The following is a 23,159-nucleotide window of genomic DNA, read 5'->3' as shown; positions in this document are numbered from 1 at the left end:
CATCTGGAACCCTTGTTCCTGTCTTTGATGACACCGTGCAGCCATTACTACCTGCAGTGCTTGACCATCCTGCTTGTCATTGTCCAGTGTCCACTGGTTTAGTAGGTGTGTTCAAGAGGCCTGTGTGGGGGGTGCGTGTACTGGGTACTTGTGATCTCGGTGTGTAATTACAGAGCATGGTTTGAGAAGGGATGGTGATGGATGGTTTGTCACTGATGAAGATGGTTTGCAGAAACATCATCCTGTTTTTCTTGGGTACTTTGTAGGTTTTCAAATTTGGTTTGACTGCATTTTAAATAAATTTGAAATTGTGAAGAATTTGAGCATATTTGGGAATGAATGGTCATGGATGGTTTGTCACTGATGAAGATGGTTTGCAGACAGATCATCATGTGTTTTTTGGTTACTTTGGAGGTGTCAAATTTGGTTTGAATGCATTTTAATTAAAATTGAAATTGTGAAGAATTTCAGCATGGTTTTGGAATGAGGATGAATGGTGATGGATGACTGGTCACTGATGAAGATGGTGTGGAGAGATATCACATTGTTCGGCTTGGGACACTGAAGGGGTCTCAAATGTGGTTTGAATGTATTTTGAATAAACTTGGAAATCCTGATGAATTTGAATTTTTTTAGTTGTAGCCAGTTCTAGCATGAGTAAATGTGTCATAACTACCTAGCCCATGTCTCCCCTGTATGATGTTTCATGGGTTTGGGAGAACTTTTTCAGAATTCGTGTGGGTCTGCATGATTTCATGAAAAAATAAAAGAATTAATTTTTAAATAACTTCACAATATATGAAGCCCATGTTGGGTGTCCTCTGGTGTTATATGGAAGGTATATTGCTATTTTTTTCTTATTAAAATTGCAGCATTATGTGAAGTTTCACGTTTGATACATTGGAGGCAGATTTCAAGACCTGCTGGGCAACTTACTTTCAGATCATACTGCAGAAATCATAATATAAGCATGATAAAATAACACTGCACATATGGTTTTCATCTGTTTCCGACCCGTGAAGATCCTGGGTAGAAAAGGTCTTCAGCAACCCATGCTTGCTGAAAATGTGACTATGCTTGTAGTAAGGCAACTAACAGGATCGGGTGGTCAGGCTTGCAGACTTGGTTGATGCATGTCATTGTATCCCAATTGCGTGGATCGATGCTCATGATGTCAATCACTGAATTGTCTGGTCCAGATTTGATTATTTACAGGCCGTCGTCATATAGCTGGAATATTGCTGAGTGTGGCGTTAAACAACAAACCAAACCAAATCAAATCATCTGTTTCCACGAAACCTTTGATCTAATGCAATATGTATATATACTCCTGCTAAAGCACAACCGTATATCACTGTCTATAAGGCGAGTTTTTCGTACCTAGAATTACGGGGTTTGAAGGGGGGTCGCCTTATACATAGCATAGTAGAGTTTTGATGTTTGATGGTTTTTGCCCTCCAAACACAGACATTACTGAGATTATCAACATTATCCAGTTGGTAACAGGAAATACCATGTTAACAAATCCGTACTGAAGCAAATTAATCATGTAATTATACTGCTTGTTAAAGAAAGTGATCATTGAATATCTGGACATATGTTTGTTACCTATTTTGTTAATTTTATTCCAAATTTCATTCAAAATTGTTTGCATTAATTTTGGTGTAAACGTGTGTGAAATGATAAGTAGATCGCACAACTCACCAATATTTACAGCAACCAGGGTCAGATTACCGCTATATTAAGGCCTTGAAACAAACTTTAGTTGACAGAAAATAGATACATATATCATAAATGCCATACTTTGACTCGTTAAAAGTCATATTTGTTGTAGTTTGTTGTCATTATATGACAACATAAAGTGTTCGCGATCGCTAGAATGTGAGCCTTGACAGCCAAATTGTTCCATTAAAAAAAAGTAACCGACAATAGCAATCAGCTGTACCCAATTACTCTGTTTATGGTTATTTTAATTTAATATATAGAAAGTAAATCTGCAACTAAAGTAATACCATATTGGAATATATTCTTCCTCATAAAATTGAGGAATTTTGATGCAATTATCAGAATAATTGTATCTGAAACTATTATATGATCAGGAATAGTATATTCCAATATCATTAAAAGTTATATTATTGGGTAATTTTGAACGGAATCCACTAGATTCCGAGAAAACATGTGTCCAGTATGAGACAGTACACACTGTAATCTTAATCTTTGCACATAAAACAATGCCTTGCAGAACAGGAAATACAATTTCAAAGGTAAATCAATATGTCTTGTGATGTTGTATCTCAAATTTCAAATTTGTATTGACCAAGTTTGTTTACCTGAATTTGCTGGACGGATACAATGTAATTTTTTTTCGGCGGTAAGGCCTACTTGAATTTTATTTCTCCAAACACATGTTTATTGCAAATGTAGGGATTGTGTATGCGTTGGTGATGTGCTTCCTTCCGATTCGCTTTATCGATGGAGTATATAAATTACTGTATTCGACGTAATATGCGCCCAGGGCGCTCTCAAAATTAAAAATAGGGGGCTCTTATTAGAATATTATTTTGGTGAAAAAACAGTTGAAAGATAAATTTCATGGTTTATGCTGACAGCCTGAAATGTTTATATACGACAGATATATTTTTCCAGAATTTATTTGCCCATAATTGAGGGTGCATATTACACACGAGTGCATATTATACACACAAAAATAGGTCTTGTGTACATTGATCAATCGGTAGGGGTGCTAATTGGGATTGTTCACTGGCGAATATATTAGCAAATATCGCCATGGGGGCTTATTATTATGTTGAATACGGTAGATTTTGAAGGCTTGTACAGGGGGGTCACCTTACAGGGTCACCCTATAGACGGCGGTAAACGGTAATTCTTGTTTAATACTGGATGTTGGAAAAGCCAGGTATCCTGGTGGTTAAGGCTTTTGCTCAAACTGAAGATCTGGGTTCAGTCCCCTATGTGGGTACAGTGTGTGAAGACTATGGTTATCTTTGATCTGCCAGCAACATGCTATAGTTTTTAAAGTAATTTGCCCTCTGCCTTGGTCATTGCTTCACACGCTTGATTCTTCCACAGATGATCTCTATCAAGGTTAGGCTTGTTAATAATATTGTTAATAGGAGCATAATTCAGTTCACTCACGTTAAAGCGTTCGCTCGTCACGCCGAAGACCCGGGTTCAATTCCCAACATGGGTACAATGTGTGAAGCCCATTTCTGGTGTCTCCTGCTGGAATATTGCTAAAAGTGGCGTAAAACCATACTCACTCACTCACTCACTCACTCACTTAGGGTTGAATGTAATGGGGAAAGATTGACTCCCGTGTTATTTTGCTGACTTGATCCCTGATCCATGCTTATTTGATAAGCAAGCTATGTAGGCTGATTGTATCAGGATGGATCTATACTGATCAAAAATAGTTAGGGATCGTGAATAGTTTGTGGATGTTTTATGTAGTCATGACACAATTTCATAAAAATATCCCCCAAAATATTCATGATCCCTAACTTTTTTGGTTCAGTATATATGATTACCAGAGCATCGGGAAGCACAAAGTCTCAGCTGTGACTGGATTTTCTTGTGTCGTCAGACCCTTATCACATGAAGGGTGCTCACACTATTGACCACTGGTCTGACAGCTGTGAAGCTACTTTCTGAGAAAATGCTACAGCAGAAACTTCACTCTCTTTAGGAATAAGGGTTTAATGAATGGAGCTTTATCAAGACCAAATTCAACAGATTATGTTTTAACATGTTTTGAAAGATTAACTATGAGTTCTTTTCTGTTGCAGGAGCGTGACATGAAACGACGGGCCCTCGAGAATGCCCCGAGACGGACATCATGTCGACTGGAAGAGAAGCAGAAACAGAGGGAGGAGGAGGTGAGCTATGGAGTTACTGACGTGACATGGGACTTACTTATGTGTGTTTAGACAGGGGGTGGGTCTTGTACTGTTCCCTACAGGACAGGGGTTAACAGAAACCCTGGAATTGCAGCTCTGACAGAAACCCTGATGATGATGATGATGATGATGATGATGATGATGATCCAAACAGGAGGATTTCATGAAAAAAATATCTTGAGAGAGAGAATCTCACCAAAGTGTCTTTTGATATCAAGTATATCAAAATGTGGCATAAAAGTTTAAAGGTGTTGATATATTTCATATGAGAAGACATTCGGATGAGATTGTATTTATGATCCAACATCTTTCTTCCTACCTTTTCTCTTTGTAAACAGTAGTAATCTCCCAGGAGATATCACTTGATGTCACCCAGTTGATAACTCCAGTGGATGACAATTTGGGATGATAAATATCGAAACATGATTCAGGTATCGCGATTGTATCAATATGATGCTGATGCATGACTGTGTTGCAGGAGAAGCTGCTGGCCCAGATGCTGGCTGCGGAGGAGAAGGTGCGGCACGCGGAGGAGGAGGAGCGGAGGAAGATGCTGGAGCAGGAGAAGCTGGAGATCCAGAAGCGGCAGCGGGAGGAGCGAGAGAAGCAGAGGGAGAGGATGAGAGAAGAGCGAGAGAGGGCTGTAGAAAGTAAGGGAGAAAAACACTGCCTAAGAGAGGAACATTTCAGCTTGCAATAATTGCCTTTAGAGCTGATGATGAAGATGATGGTGGTGACAGTGTGTTATATCCAAGAGGTTGCTTTCTTTTTGTGAGCCCACTTGTAGATTCTGTTTCGAATTGGGTCTTATTACATGTGCTTGTCGCAAGAGTCGACCAAAATGGATCAGGATGGTGCCTGATTGAGTTTCATGTCCCGATGATGTTGATGATTGCTCATGCCTTTGGCTGTTGACATACCTTCTTGAGACTCGATAATGTACAGGCTTTTCATTTTGTGAATAATTCTTGAAATCTTGAAAATTGACATGTATGTGACAATTTAAAGATTGAGATCACATGATTGAAGTAATTTCTGAAATGTTTGTTATGATCATTAGATATTTTGTCTGTCATCTACAGTTGTAATAAGTTGTGTTGTCTGTGTTGCCAGGAAGAGCAAAGCGTGCTGCGTTGCGGGAGGAGAAGACTCGCCTGTTTGCGGAGCGGGATCGTCTCCTGGCAGAAGGGCTGGAGCTTCCCCCTGAGCTGCAGAACCTGGACTCCACCAACGGACACCGGGATGATGACGACGATTTGGAAAAGTGAGCTGACAACACCTTGTGTACATCTTAAAACTGATTTTGTTGGTGAAAGCTTCAGTCAGATGGACAAATGCATTTTTTGCCAAAGATTTTCATTTATTAGAATCCATGAAGGGGTGTGGCAAATAGGCAAACTGTTGCACTTGGGTGGACACCATTTTGGAAATCCCACAAGTCCAAATTAATTTCAGGACTTTTCTTTCTATTTGACAAGACCGCCTCCATGGTCCAGTGGTAGAGCCTCCACCTGGAGAGTGGAAGGTCCGGGGTTCGATCCCCGGCCGCGTCATACCAAAAGATGTTAAAAGATGGTACTTATTGTTACCCTGTCTGGCGCTCGGCATAAAGGGGCTAAAACAAGGACTGGTCGGCTCGTAGTCAGTATACTGTGTCTGATTGGGACATTCATGTTAAACTGCGGCATGGTATCTCAGTGGGCTAGCACTATAAATCGGCATCAGTCCGGACAAGTACAAGCAACCACCCACACACACAAACACACAAGTGCATGCACGTCGCAATATTAGTGCAATAATCTTGGATGCGACGTTAAACCCAATTTCACCTCACCTCTATTTGACATACCAGGTTTTCTATAAGTAGCCCTCACAGATTTTCATTAGTCTTGTAGATTATTGGTGATCTTAACCCCTCGCTGTCTATTGGTAATCTTTTTGTCCATGACTTTCAATAACATTTACCTGAGACTCTAAGTAGAGTGTGTGGAATATCTTCTTACATAGCAGGGACATTTGTTTTTGCAGGATCGACTCCGAGAAGGAAGAACTTTACAGTGGAATGAGAAAAAGTGAGTGACGGTATTTGTATTGATATATACTTACTCCTTCATCAGGTGAAGGAATACTATAAAAAAGAATAAGGCTATTCCTTTGCAAGTACATACATATTTAATATGGGTAATATATAGAATATTCACTTTCATGTGGTCAGATGCAGCAGAAAGTCCACTTGTTTTTGTAAAAATGGTAATTCCTTCGAATGAGTATACAGTCAAGTCTCGTTAATCCGACTCTCGTTAATCCGACACTCGGCTTTATCCGACACAAATGATGGGAACCGATTGATTCAGCGCTATTTAGTCCCGTTAATCCGACATTCTCGCACTCCGACTCCGACACACCTAATTTGCAACGAATTACTGAAATCACTCATTAATCAGTCTCGTTAATCCGACACAGTGGTCAGCGTACTCCGTGGTCATCTGCCCGCGAGTACACAACCCCGTGTTTTGACACGCACCGGCTGCAGAGATTAACTTTAACAATTAACACTAGATGCCGGGATCATAAAGAATTTCAAGCTTTATTATAAGAAACAAATGAAATTACACCTCGACAATGTTGATGCTGAAGAACCACCAGCCCTAGACGTCAAGCGAACAGGGGACTTTGAGAAATGTGCCTTCAATATGTGAGAAACAGAAAACACTGACAGACTATTTTAAGTAGATGAAGCAAGTTGTTAAGACAGTAGCACTTGCATTTACACGAGGAAACACACGGTTATTATCTATCGTGAAGATGTCCGATTTTCGATCGCAAATCACTTAATTTCGTTAATCCGACATACTCGTTAATCCGACACAATCATATGCAACCAACGATGTCGGATTAACAAGACTTGACTGTAGTATTCTCCATACAACTAACGTGACTTGTGACTATTCCAGTCCTGTACACTGTGAAGGCTCACGACGACTCCTGGCCGTTCTGGGAGCCAGTGAAGGAGGAGTTTGCTCCAGATTACTTCCATGTTATCGAGGTAAGGTTTTCTTGTATCATGTATGGTCATTCTCCTTAATCCTTCTGGAAGATCCTCGTATTTAGAGGCACATGGAACAGCGAATCATTATTTGGTTGTGTGATAAGACATCAAGAGTTATGTCCCCTTGCTATGTTTGATCTGGGTGTAATAAGTTGACTCGGCTCCTGTTGACCTAAAGTCGTCAAGTATTTGTGACAGTACGACATATGACATCATGTTGCTATGTGCCTTTATGCAACAATGTACCTTAACGCAATAAATAATAAAAACAGACAAGCCAATCATCATGAAGCAAAATATAATGCTGATTGTTCAGTGAGAATAACTGATATTAGTTCTAATATTCTCTGACACTTACATCTTACATGATTTCATCGTTATTCCACCTAGACCCCGATGGACTTGACGATGATCGAGAGGAAGTTAGATGACAGAGACTACAAGTCAGTGCGTGAGTTCGCTGACGACTTCCAGCTGCTGTTTGAGAACTGTGAGAAGTACAATGGGGAAAACAGTGGTAAGTCATACAAAGCTTTCTGCAGCAAATGTTGCATAATGGCCTCCTGTTTTAGTCTTGCAGTTCTATTTTGTTCAGGGACACCTGTGGCCCAGTCATTTGAGGCGTTGTAATTCACTGTGCAGAGTTGCGTCCCTTAGGCATGCCAGAAACCCATGATCATGGTTTCGAATCACAGATTTGCCTTGATTATGTTATTGGTTTGTCAGTACCATACCCATGCTCGTAGGTATTTCAAAAGTAGTAAACGTTTCTGACCTCCAGTATTTGGGCTTTCCTTGTACATCAGGGGGGCGGTCGGGTAGCCTAGTGGTTAAAGCGTTAGCTCGTCACGCCGAAGACCCGGGTTCAATTCCCGACTTGGGTACAATGTGTGAGGCCATTTCTGGTGTCCCCCGCCGTGATATTGCTGGAATATTGCTAAAAGCAGCGTAAAACCATACTCACTCACTCACTCACTCATACATCAGGCTCTCTGACTTGGTTGATGCATGCCATCGTATCCCAACTGCGTGGATCGATGCTCATGATATCAACCATTGGATTGTCTGGTCCAGACTGGATTATTTACAGACCGCCGTCATATAGCTGGAATATTGCCGAGTAAGGCGTTAAACAACAAACAAACGGTATCAGAATCCATCATCTTTTTCATGCACTCAGGTAGGGAGTTGTTATGTTAAATGAACTGACCTCCTCTTTTGCAGATTTCACATACATGGCCCGTGCTCTGCAGAAGATTGTTAACATCCGAGTAAAGAAGTTGCTGCCCAAAACAGTCCATCGCTACGAGGTCGATGATGACTTTGTGCCCGATGTTGACATCTCCCCCAACGCCAAGTACCGTCCCCGCAGACAGGCTGCCAGTCACACCATGGAAAACATTCACGCCATGATGGTGGACCAGGTGAGTGGCACAACCCTGGCGGCAGATTCTAGAAGAATTGGGGAGGATTTAGTGGATTCGCTGTGCTAGTAGGACAATTATAATTGGAAGGCGTTCACTTCAGTAGATCAGTTGTGACTGTTCATCCTTCATTTTCCGGATTGCTAGGCTGCCCTCATATAGCTGGATTATTGCAAGTGCTGTGTAAAATAATGAACAAATGATAAAGTACCTGCACCTGTACTGAGATTACTCTTCAAAAGAATAAAGTTGAAATCCAGTCGACTCTGTATTGATGCTATGTTTTCATCCCACATTAACCTGACATGCCATGACATAATTGGAATACTGTTGAAAGCAGCGTTAAACCAACAGCTCACTCTAAAATTCCTCTGTGTGATTAACTCTGCAAAAAAAATTTTTTTCAAGCAGCTGAAATTTGTACATATCTCATTGCAGGATGAAGAAGTTGAAAGTAACAGTTCAAAGTCCAACTACACAATCGTATACCCTGCGCTGAAGGCTCGTGGAGGCGACATGCGAACTGCCGAGGGACAGGCCCGTTTCCTCCAAGCTCTCCAAGCAGCCAAGCGGAAAGAGGCAGCTGAAGAGTTCCTTCGAAAGGGCAACACCCCACAACGGTCACTGATGGTTCAGACCAACACTATCAACATACCCAAATCACCTGAACGTCCAACATCCATTGAGGATCCAGTGAAGGGCATCATCATCCAGAACAACCGCAATAAGATGCAGCTTCTGGCTAAGACTGTGAACATTACTTCCCGCTACAATGGGCAACAGCAGAAGCCTGCAGCTGTTCCTTCCGAAGATCCTGAACTTGCGGCTCTCCCTATGCATAAACGGATCCAGGAGAGAGAAGCACAGAAGGCCAAAAATAAACTTTCGGAGCCTAAAGCGGAACCAGTGACAGACTCGATATCCGTTGTGAGGAGACATGACGTGTCGCGTGTGTACACTGAGTTGATACAGAAGACAGCTAAACATACCAGCCACAATAAATACAGTCAGGGGAAGTCACCCCAAACAAACATTTCACCCAAAGTTGTGCACATTTCCTTGGATGATTTTAAACGTTTGCAGTCTCAGAAGGCCAAGGTGATCGTTGTTCCCTCTGGGGATAAGAACAAGGCCGGGACAGTCATCCACCTCAGCACTGGGGGGATCAGGACTGCCTCCAGCTCACCTAATGCTAAGTCCTACATTGATCATTGTAAGGAAGAGCAGAAGGCATCACCAGCTCAGGGTGTGGTGCCGACCAAAGATGTCAAGGTCCTGGAACATTCTTCTGATAAGATCACAGTCCTGAAGACCAGCCCTGCAGACACTGTTGCAGAATCTCCTGAGAAGGATGAGGAAATGGAAGTGAAGCTTGATGAAACTCCAGATAGTGGTCCAGAGACTCAGATATCAGAACCTCCCCACACAGCAGTTGAAACACCAAAGACAATCATGAAAACACCGAAGAAAACAGTGTTTTACAAAAAGGTGGATGAGGAGGAAGATGCAGTTAAGGAGGAAAAGGATGATTCTGAATGTCCTGTTCCCAAAAAGAAAAGGAAGTCTGTGTCTTGGTCACAGAACCTCACAACAGAATCTCCATATGTTCCCTTGCCACTTGAAGCTAAGAGTTCCAGCCCAGCTCGATCTCCCTGCTTGTACAAAGATGGCATTCATAGACGGGTACCAAGGATGCCTAACAAGATCGAGGAAACTGTGGTTAAGAAAGATGAAGAAATAGGATCTGAGAAAACTGTCATCAATGGAATGATTGTGTCTAAAAGTGCTTTGGAAGCAACACCTGTTGTCAAGACGTACAGTAAACGAGAACCAGAAAGAAAGCGAAGTTACGAGTCTGACTTTTTTGTCGAAGAAGGTCCTGCAGAGAATCGGGAACCTTCACCCCCAAAACTCACAAAGATTGAACAGAGTGTCAGCACTGTTTGTGATCATTCTGAAGATGCTCCTCCCGATATCTTCTCTGATCCCGAAAATGAAACCCTTTCAAGTGACACTGATGTGAAAGTAAAGACCATTGCCGCTAAGCCTAGTACCCGCTTGTATACATACACCAGGGAAAAGAAAAAGAAACTTTTTCCAAAGGATAAAGAGACAGTTGATGATTCAACGTGTGCTAAGGTTGTAAGACGAACCAAGCGATCTCCCCACGCTGTGAGAACGACTCGACGAGGTAGGGTGTCGACTCCAGTACGGGATGACATCGTTACAGAAATGCCAGAACTTAAAGAGACAAGGAGGCGAGGCAGACCTTCATCTTCTGTCATGTGTTATGCTGTACAAATGAAGGAGGATATTGATGCTGAAAAGAAAGTCAAATTTACAAAGGTCTATCATAGGAACAAGGACAGGGATCCAGACCAGGTGGACAGCGCTGAATGTGATATACAAGAGCCGGTGTTGGACTTAGTGTCGGAAGCCAACGTGGAAGACTTTGAGGAGGTAGTTGGTGGTGATGTAGAGATGATGGACATAGGGACCGAGGCACACATAGAGACGCCTGCTGTTGATGACGTCTCCGGCAAGGAGACAACTGCAGGGGAGGAACCTGATCATCCAGAAGAAGGTGTGGAAGAGGCAGCTCTTGACAACGAGAATTTCGAGAACGAAGATGTAGAAAATGTAGATGAAGAACATGAAAAAGAACAAGAAGAAAAACATGAAGTAAAAGATGAAGTAAAAGAAGAAGAAAAGGAAAAAGAAAAGGAAGAAGAGATGGAGTCTGAAGAGGATGAAGTTATCCAGTTAGAGGAAACTGCAAGCAGTAGCACCCAGACAATTGGTGAAGTTGCTGAAGTTGATGGTAGTGTTGTACAGGCTGAGGAGGTTCTAGTGGAAAAGGAAGAGACATTGGTTGATGATGTGGAGGGAGAAGGTGAAGAGGACCAGATGAAGGAAGAACCTTCTCAAACAGAAGGGCTTATTAAAGCATGCCAGGCTGAGGAGGTGGGTCTTGATACTCCTAAAACTGAGCAGCAGGAATGTGAAATTGGTCTGGAAGAAGCTGAGGTTGAGCCAGAGCAGCAAGGTGCTGAAGTTGAACTTGAGGTAGAGCCACAGCAGCGAGATGCTGAAGTTGAACTTGAGGTAGAGCCAGAGCAGCGAGATGCTGAAGTTGAACTTGAGGTAGAGCCACAGCAGCAAGATGCTGAAGTTGAACTTGAGGTTGAGCCAGAGCAGCAAGGTGCTGAAGTTGAACTTGAGGTAGAGCCACAGCAGCAAGATGCTGAAGTTGAAAATGAGGTAGAGCCACAGCAGCAAGATGCTGAAGTTGAACTTGAGGTAGAGCCACAGCAGCAAGATGCTGAAGTTGAACTTGAGGTAGAGCCACAGCAGCAAGATGCTGAAGTTGAACTTGAGGTAGAGCCAGAGCAGCAAGATGCTGAAGTTGAACTTGAGGTAGAGCCACAGCAGCAAGATGCTGAAGTTCAAAATGAGGTAGAGCCACAGCAGCAAGATGCTGAAGTTGAACTTGAGGTGGAGCCACAGCAGCAAGATGCTGAAGTTGAAAATGAGGTTGAGCCACAGCAGCAAGATGCTGAAGTTGAACTTGAGGTGGAGCCACAGCAGCAAGATGCTGAAGTTGAAAATGAGGTTGAGCGACAGCAGCAAGGTGCTGAAGTTAAACTTGAGGTGGAGCCACAGCAGCAAGGTGCTGAAGTTGACCTTGAGGTTAAATCACAGCAGCTAGGTGCTGAAGTTGAACTTGTGGTGGAGCCAGAGCAGCAAGATGCTGAAGTTGAAAATGAGGTTGAGCCACAGCAGCAAGGTGCTGAATTTAAACTTGAGGTGGAGCCAGAGCAGCAAGGTGCTGAAGTTGACCTTGAGGTTGAATCACAGCAGCGCAGTGCTGAAGTTGACCTTGAGGTTGAATCACAGCAGCACGGTGCTGAAGTTGGAGATGAAGTTAATTCAGATCCCAAAGATGCAGAGGTGCAAGTGAATCAGGATGCTTATAGGCCAGATATGGCTGTAGCTGAAAGCAAGAAGAACAATGAGGTAAAAGTTGATGAGGTTCATCTGGCTGAAGAGGAACTTATGGAACAGGAAGTTGCTGAAATAGAAGTACGAGTTGAATCAGAACACAAACATGCTGAAGTTGAAGTTTATGTAAAATTAGATTCCAAAGTTGAAATTTGTCAGAAAACTTCAGAAGTTCAAACAGATGAAGTCAGTTTGCCCAAGGATACAGCTGATGAACAAAATGCAGCAAAGGACAAGCCAGAATCAACTGAGGGCAGTCTGTCAGATAAACAGAACTCTGAAAGAGATGAGCCGGATGCAATTGAAGTAGGAAAGATGGATCAAAAGGAAGGAAGAACAAGTTCACCTACCTCTGTTGACTCACAGGTCAAGATTACTTCATCAAGGCAACTTCATGACCAGAGCTCGGACTCATATGCCAAGACAACTTTGTCAAAGAGTGACAAGGCCTCAGATTCACATGCCAGAACATCTTCATCCAGTGATAGGAGGTCCTCAGACTCATATGCCAGGTCGTCTTCATCCAGTGATAGGAGGTCCACAGACTTGCATGCCAGGTCGTCTTCATCCAGTGATAGGAGGTCCTCAGACTCACATGGCAGGTCATCTTCATCCAGTGATAGGAGGTCCTCAGACTCACATGGCAGGTCATCTTCATCAAGAGATAGGAAGTCCTCAGACTCACATGGCAGGTCATCTTCATCCAGTGATAGGAAGTCCTCAGACTCACATGCCAGGTCATCTTCATCAAGAGATAGGAAGTCCTCGGACTCACATGGAAGGTCATCTTCATCCAGTGATAGGAAGTCCTCGGACTCACATGCCAGGTCATCTTCATCAAGAGATAGGAAGTCCTCGGACTCACATGCCAGGTCATCTTCATCAAGTGATAGGAAATCCTCTCACTCACATCACAAGTCAAGTTCATCAAGAGATAGGTCCTCTCACTCACATGGGAGGACGTCTTCATCAAGAGAAAGGAAGTCCTCTCACTCACATAGCAAGACAACCTCTTCAAGAGATAGCAAGTCATCTGACTCTGATGCGAAGTCAACTTCATCAAGAGATAGGAAGTCCTCTGACTCACATGCAAGGACGACTTCATCAAGAGAAAGCAAGTTATCTGACTCGGATGCCAGGACGACTTCATCAAAGAGTGACAATGCCTCCGACTCACATGCCAAGACATTTTCATCAAGAGATAGCAAGTCATCTGACTCTCATACCAAGACAGCTTCACTCAAGGAAGGCGAAGGTGTAGAGGACTTCTGCAAAACAGTTGAAACTAAAGGAGGTGTAGTGTCTACTGAAGCCAAGGTTGAGGATTATACTGGGACTGATTCTTCACAGAATGTAGAAGTGCTAGCAACCAGCATCAGATCATCCAAGGAACCAGAAGTGCCTGAAGGTGAACAGCAAGTTACAGAGTCTGAAACTGAGAAGAGCGATGAAAAGAATCGGGAAGGGGATGCTGGAACTGAAACCACTGTTGAAGCTGAAGTTGAAACGGGAGTGGTTGAGGTAACTGAAGTTCCAGTTGATAAGATGGAGATGGATAAAGTTGCAGTTTATCAGGCTGAGCTGGCGGAAGTTGAAATGGAACAAGGTGATAAGGATGAAGCTAAAATGGAAGAGGCTGATGTTGCTGAAATTGAACTGAGTCAGGCTGATGTTGAAATGGATGTAGATGAAGGAGAAAGTGAAAACCGAAATGAAGTAGCAGAAACTGATATGGTTGTAACTGGAGGTGAAACAGATGATTTAAATCTTACTGATACTCATCAACTCAGGACCCCTGAAGCGACCACTGGTAAAACTGAAGTGGAGACTCCAGTTGCTGGTGAAGCTGTTCAGACAGAAGTCGCTGAAATTCTTCAAACAGAAGTTCCTGAAACTCAGGGACTAGAAGGTGGAACAGATCAGTCTAGTGTTACACCTATCACAAGGAAAGACAAAGTTGAGACTGAAGCCACCGAAGATGAGGCTAATGTTAATGCAGTTGATACAAAAACAGCATCTGTGGGTGAAGTTGAAGCTACCACAACAGAAGTTGAAGTTGAGAGTGCAAGAGAGGCAGTTGCTGACATCGTAACACCAGATGTTGTTGAGGATAAGGTGACCAAAGCTGCTGTTCCAGAGTCTGATGTTGTCAGAACAATTGAACCTGAATGGGAAACATCAGTTGCAGAAAATGTCAGTGAACGAGTTCAAATAGCAGCCATGGAGGTTGAGGAAGAGTGTGTTGAGAATGGTGATGCTGTGTGTGGCCAAGCTGAAGAATTCCAGAGTGAGCACTTACAGTTGGATGGAGAGGGATCAGAGGAAGTTGTGGAGGGGGTTGAGGTTGTTGAGGAGGTAGTATTGGTAGTTGCTGGGGGAGATTATGTTGAGACAAGAACTGAATCTTCCGCTGACAATGTGCCTGCGGTAGATGTCAGTGTTTCTGAGGAACCATTAAATTCCATGGAAACGGATGATGTGAAGGATGTACGGTCCTGTGACATGGTGACTGATACCATGACAACCACAATGTCACAAACAGTGAAACAAGATGCTCAAGATGCAAAGACTAGTGATGAAATTATTCCAATGGATACTGACTGTGATGAAGATGCTGAGAGTAAGGATCAGGAAATTAGTGTGCAGATTATTGATGACGGTGTTAGTGCTGACGAAACTGGAAATTGTGATATTGTGAACACAGGCCCAACAGTTAGTGATTCTAAATCAAGAGACAAATCAGAAATGGTGGAGGAGGAACCAAACACTGAAAACCCTCCAGAACTGGACTGTTGTGATCCCCCAGTGCTGGAAAGAATTTCCCCTATTGACTACAAAGAAAGATCTGATTCCCCTGAAACATCCCCTGTCAAGGGATGTCCTTCAGGAGCCCTCCAACCTATTTCATACCATGCGGAACAAAGCAGGTCCGTGAATGGGACGGAGTCGGACAGCAAGACGTGTTCAGAATCAGACTCAAAGGAATTACCTGTGCTTAGTGAGCAACAAAAAGACGATTCGGGTGATTTTAAATCACCATCCAGTGATCCAGTTAAAAAGTCATGCAAGTCTCCTGTGTTCAGTCCCCCGAGTGAACTCCCAGTTTTACAAAAGCACAGCCCAACCAAACTTTCACATACAAAGAGCAGTTCGGGTAAGAGTTCGCCTGAAAATTCTTCTCCCAAAAGGTCTCCAACGTCTTCACCTCCTAAACAGGGTGTTGATAGAAATGTATTCAGTGAGTTTGCCTCCAATGTGAATTCCTCCGATTCCAAAACCAGTCCAACATCGTCGCCAAGCAAAGGCTCACCAAATAGACCTAATCTGCCAATAGGATTTGCTGCATCTCTCAGCAAATTAAAAGATATCGGGACCTTTAGATTGTCATCAAAATCAAAGGTAAAAATGACACACTGATTGAATCTGGATCATGTTGATAATTATGTTTAAATACTACTCTAAAGAAGTTAAAGAACACCCGATATTTTCGTATAACTAGACTTATTGTAGTCGAATGAAAAAATAGGGTGTTCTTTAACTTCTTATGAGTATTATATTGTAGAGGTGTTACAATTCACAGATGCATCGATGAATCGCTAAATTATCCGATGACTCGATAAACTTCCCCATCTATCGATTCATATTTTATTTCTGTTTTGATTTTCAAAAATGTCATTTTTGCAAAGTATTCCAATAACACGTCCTGATAATTGGTCAAGTTAGCATCACCTTCCCGTCTATCACAAGACATACTGCGAAATCTGACTGCATAATGCTATTGAAACAAGCCTAATTAAACCAATCATGACCGTTAACACAAACTGGTTGATAGAACCCATCTTGTTGGCCGGACCACATGGAACATGAGTAATCGTGACAGATGTTATATGATGATGAGTAGCATAGATGAAGATTCGGGTTACAGAATTGGTCTTCAGCAAGGATCGGGTGGTCAGGCTCACTGACTTGGTTGATGCACGTCATCGTATCCCAATTTCGTAGATCGATGCTCATGATGTCAATCACTAGTCCAGGCTGTATTATTTACAGACCACTGTCCTAAAGCTTGAATATAGAGTCCCAGGATTTTACGCAATGCAGAAGTGGGTGTTAATTCCTCGCACAAGTATAGAATGGATGCAGACAAGAAAAATTACATCCCAAGGGACAAACAATAATATTAATTGTACCAAATTCTTGACAAGAAATATAAAGGTCCTGTAATAAAAGTTATTGTCAAATCTTGTTGTCAGTACAGTAACTACACCATTCCATGCCTTTACAAGGGGGCACGGAAGGCCCAGTCGTCTAAGGCGGCGCAAATCGCAGTGCAGAGTTGCGTCCTTGGACACGCCAGAAACCTGTGATTGTGGGTTCGAATCCCGGTTCGCCCCGATTATGTTTCTAGGTTTGTCAGCACCATACCCGTGCTCGTGGGTTTCACCGAAGTGGTAAACGTCTGAGACCTGCATCACTTCGGGCTTTCCTCGCACATTAAGCTGACACGCCGTGATATAACTGGAATACTGTTAAAAGCGGCGTTAAACCCAACTCACTCACTCACTCCATGCCTTTACAGGACCCTTATTTTTCTTGTAAAAATGCTTAAGATTAATTATTGGGAGACACCTGAACCCTCAATTTTTGTAGTTGGAGTTCGGCGTTCAACAACCAACAACAAATAATATGGTATTAATATGACTCAAGTATTGGGATATGTATCTATGAGAAAGGCACATTTTGACACCCTTAATAGATTGCCATTTGGCCCGATTATGTTTCTTGGTTTGTCAGCACCATTCCCGTGCTAATGGTTTTCACCAAAGTGGTAAATGTCTGAGACATGCATCACTTGGGGCATTCCTCCAACATTATGCTGACAGGCCGTGATATAACAGGAATACTGTTCATCGTTAAACCCAACTCACTCACTTGATCTATTGTATTGGAAGTTACGAGTTACAGACATGCAGTTGTTGCAAAGGTCATATTGCGAAATGATGTAGTGTGATTATTTTTTATGGCAGTTCAGACGTGGATTCACCACCAAACATACTCATAAGATTCATCGCCAACATGTAGAGTTAAAATGTTTTCTGGATTCAGGACAAGTGTGTAGTCATCTTTCTTTTGACCAGATTTCATGATTTAAACATTTTTTTTATTAATATATTGACCAGTCATTCAACTTGACTTGGTCCTGTGTATTCTTACTGTTGTTAATTTTGAGGCCTGGTTTCTCTCTAGTTATGGAACTGTAGGGATTCTGGGTTAGAGTAAGTCCCTAGCAACCTGTGCTGGTCGTAAGAGGCAACCCTATAGGGATTCTGGGTTAGAATAAGTCCCTAACAACCTGTGCTGGTCGTAAGAGGCGACCCTATAGGGATTCTGGGTTAGAATATCTCCCTAGCAACCTGTGCTGGTCATAGGAGGCAACCCTATAGGGATTCTAGGTTAGAATAACTCCATAGCAACCTGTGCTGGTCATAGGAGGCAACCCTATAGGAAGTCTGGGTCACAATTAGTCCCTAGCAACCTATGCTGGTCGTAAGAGTTGACTGAATGTATCAGATGGTCAGGCTTGGTGACTTGGTTGATTGTATGTCATTGTACCTCAGTGACGTGAATCATTGCTCACAATATTCTGAAGCTTACTTTGGTCCAAAATTGATTATTTATAAGCCACCATCATATAGCTGGAATATTGCGGAGTGCAATGCTGAACAACAAACAATGCTGAATGCATTGATACTGGACCATGTCCTCGTACCCGTCACAAATAATTGTATATAATATCAGTATGCGGTAAGAGTGTAACTATATATCAAACTGTCAGTGTATTGCAGTTGCTTGCCCTACAATTGTACTTTATTGATAGGAATTTAAAAACGCCAGGGTATTTTCGATAGTTTGCCTAGAAATCAATAGTTTCAAGTTATAATGAATAAGCGCCAGAAAACTCAGATATTACAGTCAAATTTCAAATCTGCTGTGCCTTGATTAGCAAGGATTAGTTCAGATTAGAGTTACTTCCATTTTGTTTGAGTAGCAACAAAGGAAAATGGCTGACTTTGACATTGTTGGCAATTCTTGATTCATTTCTTACACATTGGTTAATATAATTATCAAGCCTTACAGTTTAAATACTATTACAATACTATGTCTATATTTCTCTATCAACTTATACAAATTATGTATGGAACTTTCAGACATCAGACGGTTCATCATCTGACGGCAGCAGCTGAAGGGCTAACCTCCATCTTTAGTCACAGATAAAGAAACTCTGCATCTTCGGTAACGATCACACCTGATTGGGCAGCATGCACATCTGGAATCATTTCATTGGACAACAGACAGCAGTTGGGGCTCACATCCTTGTCATAATCGACAGCATCTTCGGGGTGCGTTCATCAACTGCGGCATGAGAAATTGATTGTACATAATTCCGTTTTAGTACATCTGAGGAACTGAATGAGAAAGACTTTGTGATAGACTTGTAGTGTGTGACTACAAGAACCATTTTATGTTCATTAGCATCCATCAGGTTTTATTATGTTTATATTTACCAAAGTTCTTGATGGGACTCATGTTCATACATCATGTCAGGTATGAAGACGCTGTTTGGAATAGATGTGTTTATTCAAATGAAGTCTCCTGTAACTGTTGTGGTTAGTTTTGTGTAAATAGTCTGAGTTCATCCAAAGATTATGTATTTTGATACATTACTGCAGTCATAACCTGTCTCTTCTTATTGCGAACACTTAAACAGTTCTGGATTGACCCGCAAAATGTTCAAACAGTGAGACATCAACAGGGGGCTGGTGTGGTACAGTAGTCTAAGGCGCTGACACTTGCTGTGCAGAGTTACCTCCCTTAGGCTTGCCAGGAACCTATGATTGTGGGTTTGAATCCCAGATTCATGCTGATTATGTGTTTAGATTTTCGGCACTATACCTGTGTCTCAACAAAGTGGTAAACGTCTAAGAAATGCATCACTTAGGGCGTTGCTTTCGCCGCAAGCCTACACACGGTGATGCTACTGAAATACAAAGTGATGATGATATGATAAAAGCAGTAAAGCAGTAAAGCAGATTTCTCTCAGCTTCATGTCATGCAATTAATCCTAGTATGGATCTGTAACTTACCTGTATTGATTGCATTTCTTCAGGAAAAGACACCATTTTACATTTAATGTATAAAAATGATCAGATAGAGGGTATGATGAAAAATGTGAGATGTTATTCGGGATGAAAAAGCAGCTCTGTGATTGGATCCAAAAAGGATTCAATTCAACATCAGATCATATAAAAATGCAATTTCAAGGATTCATAAGTTGGACTGAGAAAATATCTTAGATAATTGAAACCATGTCACCATTAAATGTTGAATGTATTTAGTTATGATGTTGGAACATGTTTATGTGTCGCGAGTGTAAAATGTCAGGCTTCCTTTTGTAACCGACCTACATTTTGATTCACAGATGACAGAACTCAGAATGTGGAAGGCTTGTGCCATGGCACACAGTGGGTGAAGCAAATTGTAAATGTTAATTATTTTTCACATAGTTTGTGAATTGACCATGTTTGCCGTCCTGAAGTGTTGTATAAGCATTTGACATGAAATGTTACTGTTGTTTTAAACGATGTTCCTGTTTCGTTACGATGGTTTATCTGATGTGCAGAACACACTGTTCAGTTTTCGTTGAAGAAATGCAGTTCCATGGGCACTGCAACTTTCACAATATTATTTTAGTTTGACTATTTGTGTACATGCATGCATAACACCGCAATGATCGATTTAGACACTGTTATCATAACCTTGTGCATTGTCAGCTGTCCTCCAAGTTACTTTGTAAGTCATTAATCTGGCCATAATAAACTAATTATTCAATTTATATCCAACTGAATGACCACCAAACACACTCCCATCGTTTTATTATCCCTAGCGGGGCGGTCGGGTAGCCTAGTGGTTAAAGGGTTTGCTAGTCACGCCGAAGACCCGGGTTCGATTCCCGACATGGGTACAATCCCCCGCCGTGATATTGCTGGAATATTGCTAAAAGCAGCGTAAAGCCATACTCACTCACTCACTATTATCCCTAGCACCTAGAGATGAAGAAACCCACGATCTGTGTTCCCTGGTTTCGTTACTCGATGAACCTATGATCATGGGTTCGAATCCCGGTTCGCCCTGATTATGATTTTTGGTTCGTGAGCACCATACCTGTGCTCAGGGGTTTCACCCAAGGGGTAAACATCTAAGACCAGCATCACTTTGGGCTTGACTCTGTGATACAGATGGAATACTGTTCAAGCGGTGTTAAACCCAACCGACTTCGTAACTTGAATACCCCATAGCCCAACCAAACACTCATGCTTCATGTGAATCACATCCTTTGAAAGTTAATAATGTATTGAACAATTTGTTTTAAAAAATCACATCAAAACTAACATATCTGGATGAAAATCTGATAATTTATTGTGGCCTAATGCATTCAAATACTGGAAACTGACACTTTCAAGTCCTGTCACTTTATGGAAACAACGTGTTAACAGTTACTAATGAAACAAGGCTATTTATCCATTCCTGCAGACCTAGTGAATATTGCTTATAAAGCACAGTGAATGGGATGATAGTCTGTTGGGATTCTAGATCAACTACATTAAACTTTTTTTGAACTATAGAGGCAGAATTTCATTCTTTGATACTCTGGCTAAAATTGTGTAAAATATTGTTCATAAGAAATGTCGCTTACTGCTGTAGATGCCATTGAAGCTGTTTGTCCCCGCAGTGTCTGCCAGTACCTCAAGTTTGTTATCAAGCACCTGTAGGTGGCCATGAGTCTCTACACGAGCTTGACTTACTAGTATCAGGGATGTGTGACAACTTGTACAATAACACCTGCAAAATATCTTGTTTCTTAAAACGCTGTACATGCTAATATTTTCTGTGGTTAGTTTTTCTTAATTCTTTCGAAATTCATGTAAAGAAGTGACCATGAATTACACTTACTGGATTGAGGGCTGACATTTCTTTTTCTCATTTTTTTCAACCCGCTTAAGCATTGTTCAGTATAACTGCTGATAAACAGTCATTGTGTAAATGTTCCTGTTCAGCCATTGGTTATTCAGTCAGTATTTAATGACCCATAACTGTTGCTGATGTGCAAGTGCTTAAAGATCTGAAAGGTTAGATCTCAAACTTAGATTTGTGTGTTTGTATTATTTGTGAGAACACTATGCTACCACATAACATGTTCGCGAGCAGGGACAGCCTTTTCTCTGTTAGAGTATGGGATAATATATACTTTCAAAGAGTTTACATTTTGTACAGAATGGAAGATTTTGGAATAAATATTATCATAGTTTTTAACTATTTGATATAAGTATTATCAACTGCTGGAAAGTTTTTTTGGGTAAATTTCAGAGTTTAAGCTCATATGATGAAGGTTTTTAGTGTGTTTTAGATGTGTATGAAATTTGCTTTTTGGACGTTTAAGCTGTTTTCATGATGTAATCAATGTACTCTGAAAGTTCTAACCTATCAGTAGGGAAAATATGGCTTTACTGAACATGGTTTGACACACTTTTAAGATGTTGATGAGTTCACAGGACTTCTTTGTTGTACTTTGTCACTGGAAGCAATCAGTGTATGAATTTCAATTAAATATTTATGACTTGTATGATGATCAAATCATTTATATTATCATTTTTTCAACATTTATTTATCATGTTCATATTATTTTTTTCACTCATACACATCAACAATAAATATAATAATTCATTGTCAGGGCCACACAGGTTTGCTTTTTGGTGTGAAGTGTTGGTCTTGTGAATTTGTGTACACCAGGGCTTCTCAGTGAGAATTATGTTCATTTTTGTACCACCATTTAGAGACTTGCGAAGAGTTTGCAAAGACACAAATAAATATAGAATACTAAACGAGCTCCCGTGTAATACCAATTTTATGAAACGAGTGAATAGTTCTGGTATCTGACGAGCGAAAGCGAGTCAGATACCACAACTATTCACGAGTTTCATAAAATTGGTTTTACACGAGAGCGAGTTTAGTATTTTATTTATTACTTGTCATTTATAATGTTTTTAAAATTATACTGTTGAGTGTAAATAGGCTGACACCTACACGATCCATGGATTAATCCAATTGAGTTTAACAGAATAATACTTCAAACACGTCAAAAGTTGAAACGTATGAATTTAATATCATACAATGGTCCACCTTTAGAATTCAGGCGTTCGTCCCACAAAATTATCGTAGTGCTAAGGCTATCACAACTCACATAATTTAACTTAGACTAACGACTGTCGTTGCGCTAGAGTACGATCGCCTTGTGGAACAGGGCCTTGCACCTCAAAGTTTACAATCACGTCACAATACCCGATGACGTAATTTGTGGAATTTTGTTGCAAGATCCATCGTCGAAACAATGCCATGTGACGTCAGCCTAGCAACAAGGTTGCTGGGGTCATCGAGTGTGCATAAGCTCCTCCCAGTGATCTATCATCTCCACACACAATGTCGTTGAATACGCCAAGGGATGTTGAGAGCTTTCAATATTTGTTCGTGAAACATGTTCCGAGAGTACATAAGCACGCGTTTTGGTATTACACAATGTGAAATAAAGCTGTATGTTTATTAAACGGGTGATCTCTTCACGGGCAAGTAATAATAGAAGGTAACGTTGTCCATTGTTCATGCCGCAGAGGGGCGGTCGGGTAGTCTAGTGGCTTAAGCGTTCGCTCGTCA

General features: G+C 41.4%; 1 protein-coding gene across 3 annotated transcripts in view; it reads left to right on the top strand.

Annotated features, from left to right (window-relative positions):
- The window catches only part of LOC124135478 (titin homolog), a 47,166-nt gene extending 25,086 nt beyond the window's left edge, over positions 1-22,080 (top strand). For 2 of the 3 annotated variants that reach the window (XM_048386363.1, XM_048386362.1), the window contains exons 10-18: positions 3,807-3,896; positions 4,396-4,567; positions 5,031-5,181; positions 5,946-5,989; positions 6,872-6,963; positions 7,357-7,483; positions 8,191-8,390; positions 8,829-15,791; positions 18,602-22,080. In XM_048386363.1, coding sequence (XP_048242320.1) covers positions 3,807-3,896; positions 4,396-4,567; positions 5,031-5,181; positions 5,946-5,989; positions 6,872-6,963; positions 7,357-7,483; positions 8,191-8,390; positions 8,829-15,791; positions 18,602-18,637 — 7,875 coding nt within the window. In that variant the 3' untranslated portion in view covers positions 18,638-22,080. The remainder of the gene's footprint in view (positions 1-3,806; positions 3,897-4,395; positions 4,568-5,030; positions 5,182-5,945; positions 5,990-6,871; positions 6,964-7,356; positions 7,484-8,190; positions 8,391-8,828; positions 15,792-18,601) is intronic. The other variant, XM_048386364.1, reaches the window with a different exon arrangement.
- Positions 22,081-23,159: the final 1,079 nt, after the last annotated feature.

The sequence above is a fragment of the Haliotis rufescens genome, unplaced genomic scaffold (genome assembly GCF_023055435.1).
Source record: "Haliotis rufescens isolate VD_foot unplaced genomic scaffold, xgHalRufe1.0.p SCAF_6, whole genome shotgun sequence".
Classification (NCBI taxonomy): Eukaryota; Metazoa; Mollusca; class Gastropoda; order Lepetellida; family Haliotidae; genus Haliotis; species Haliotis rufescens.
This window is presented reverse-complemented; position numbering and strand designations above follow the sequence as displayed.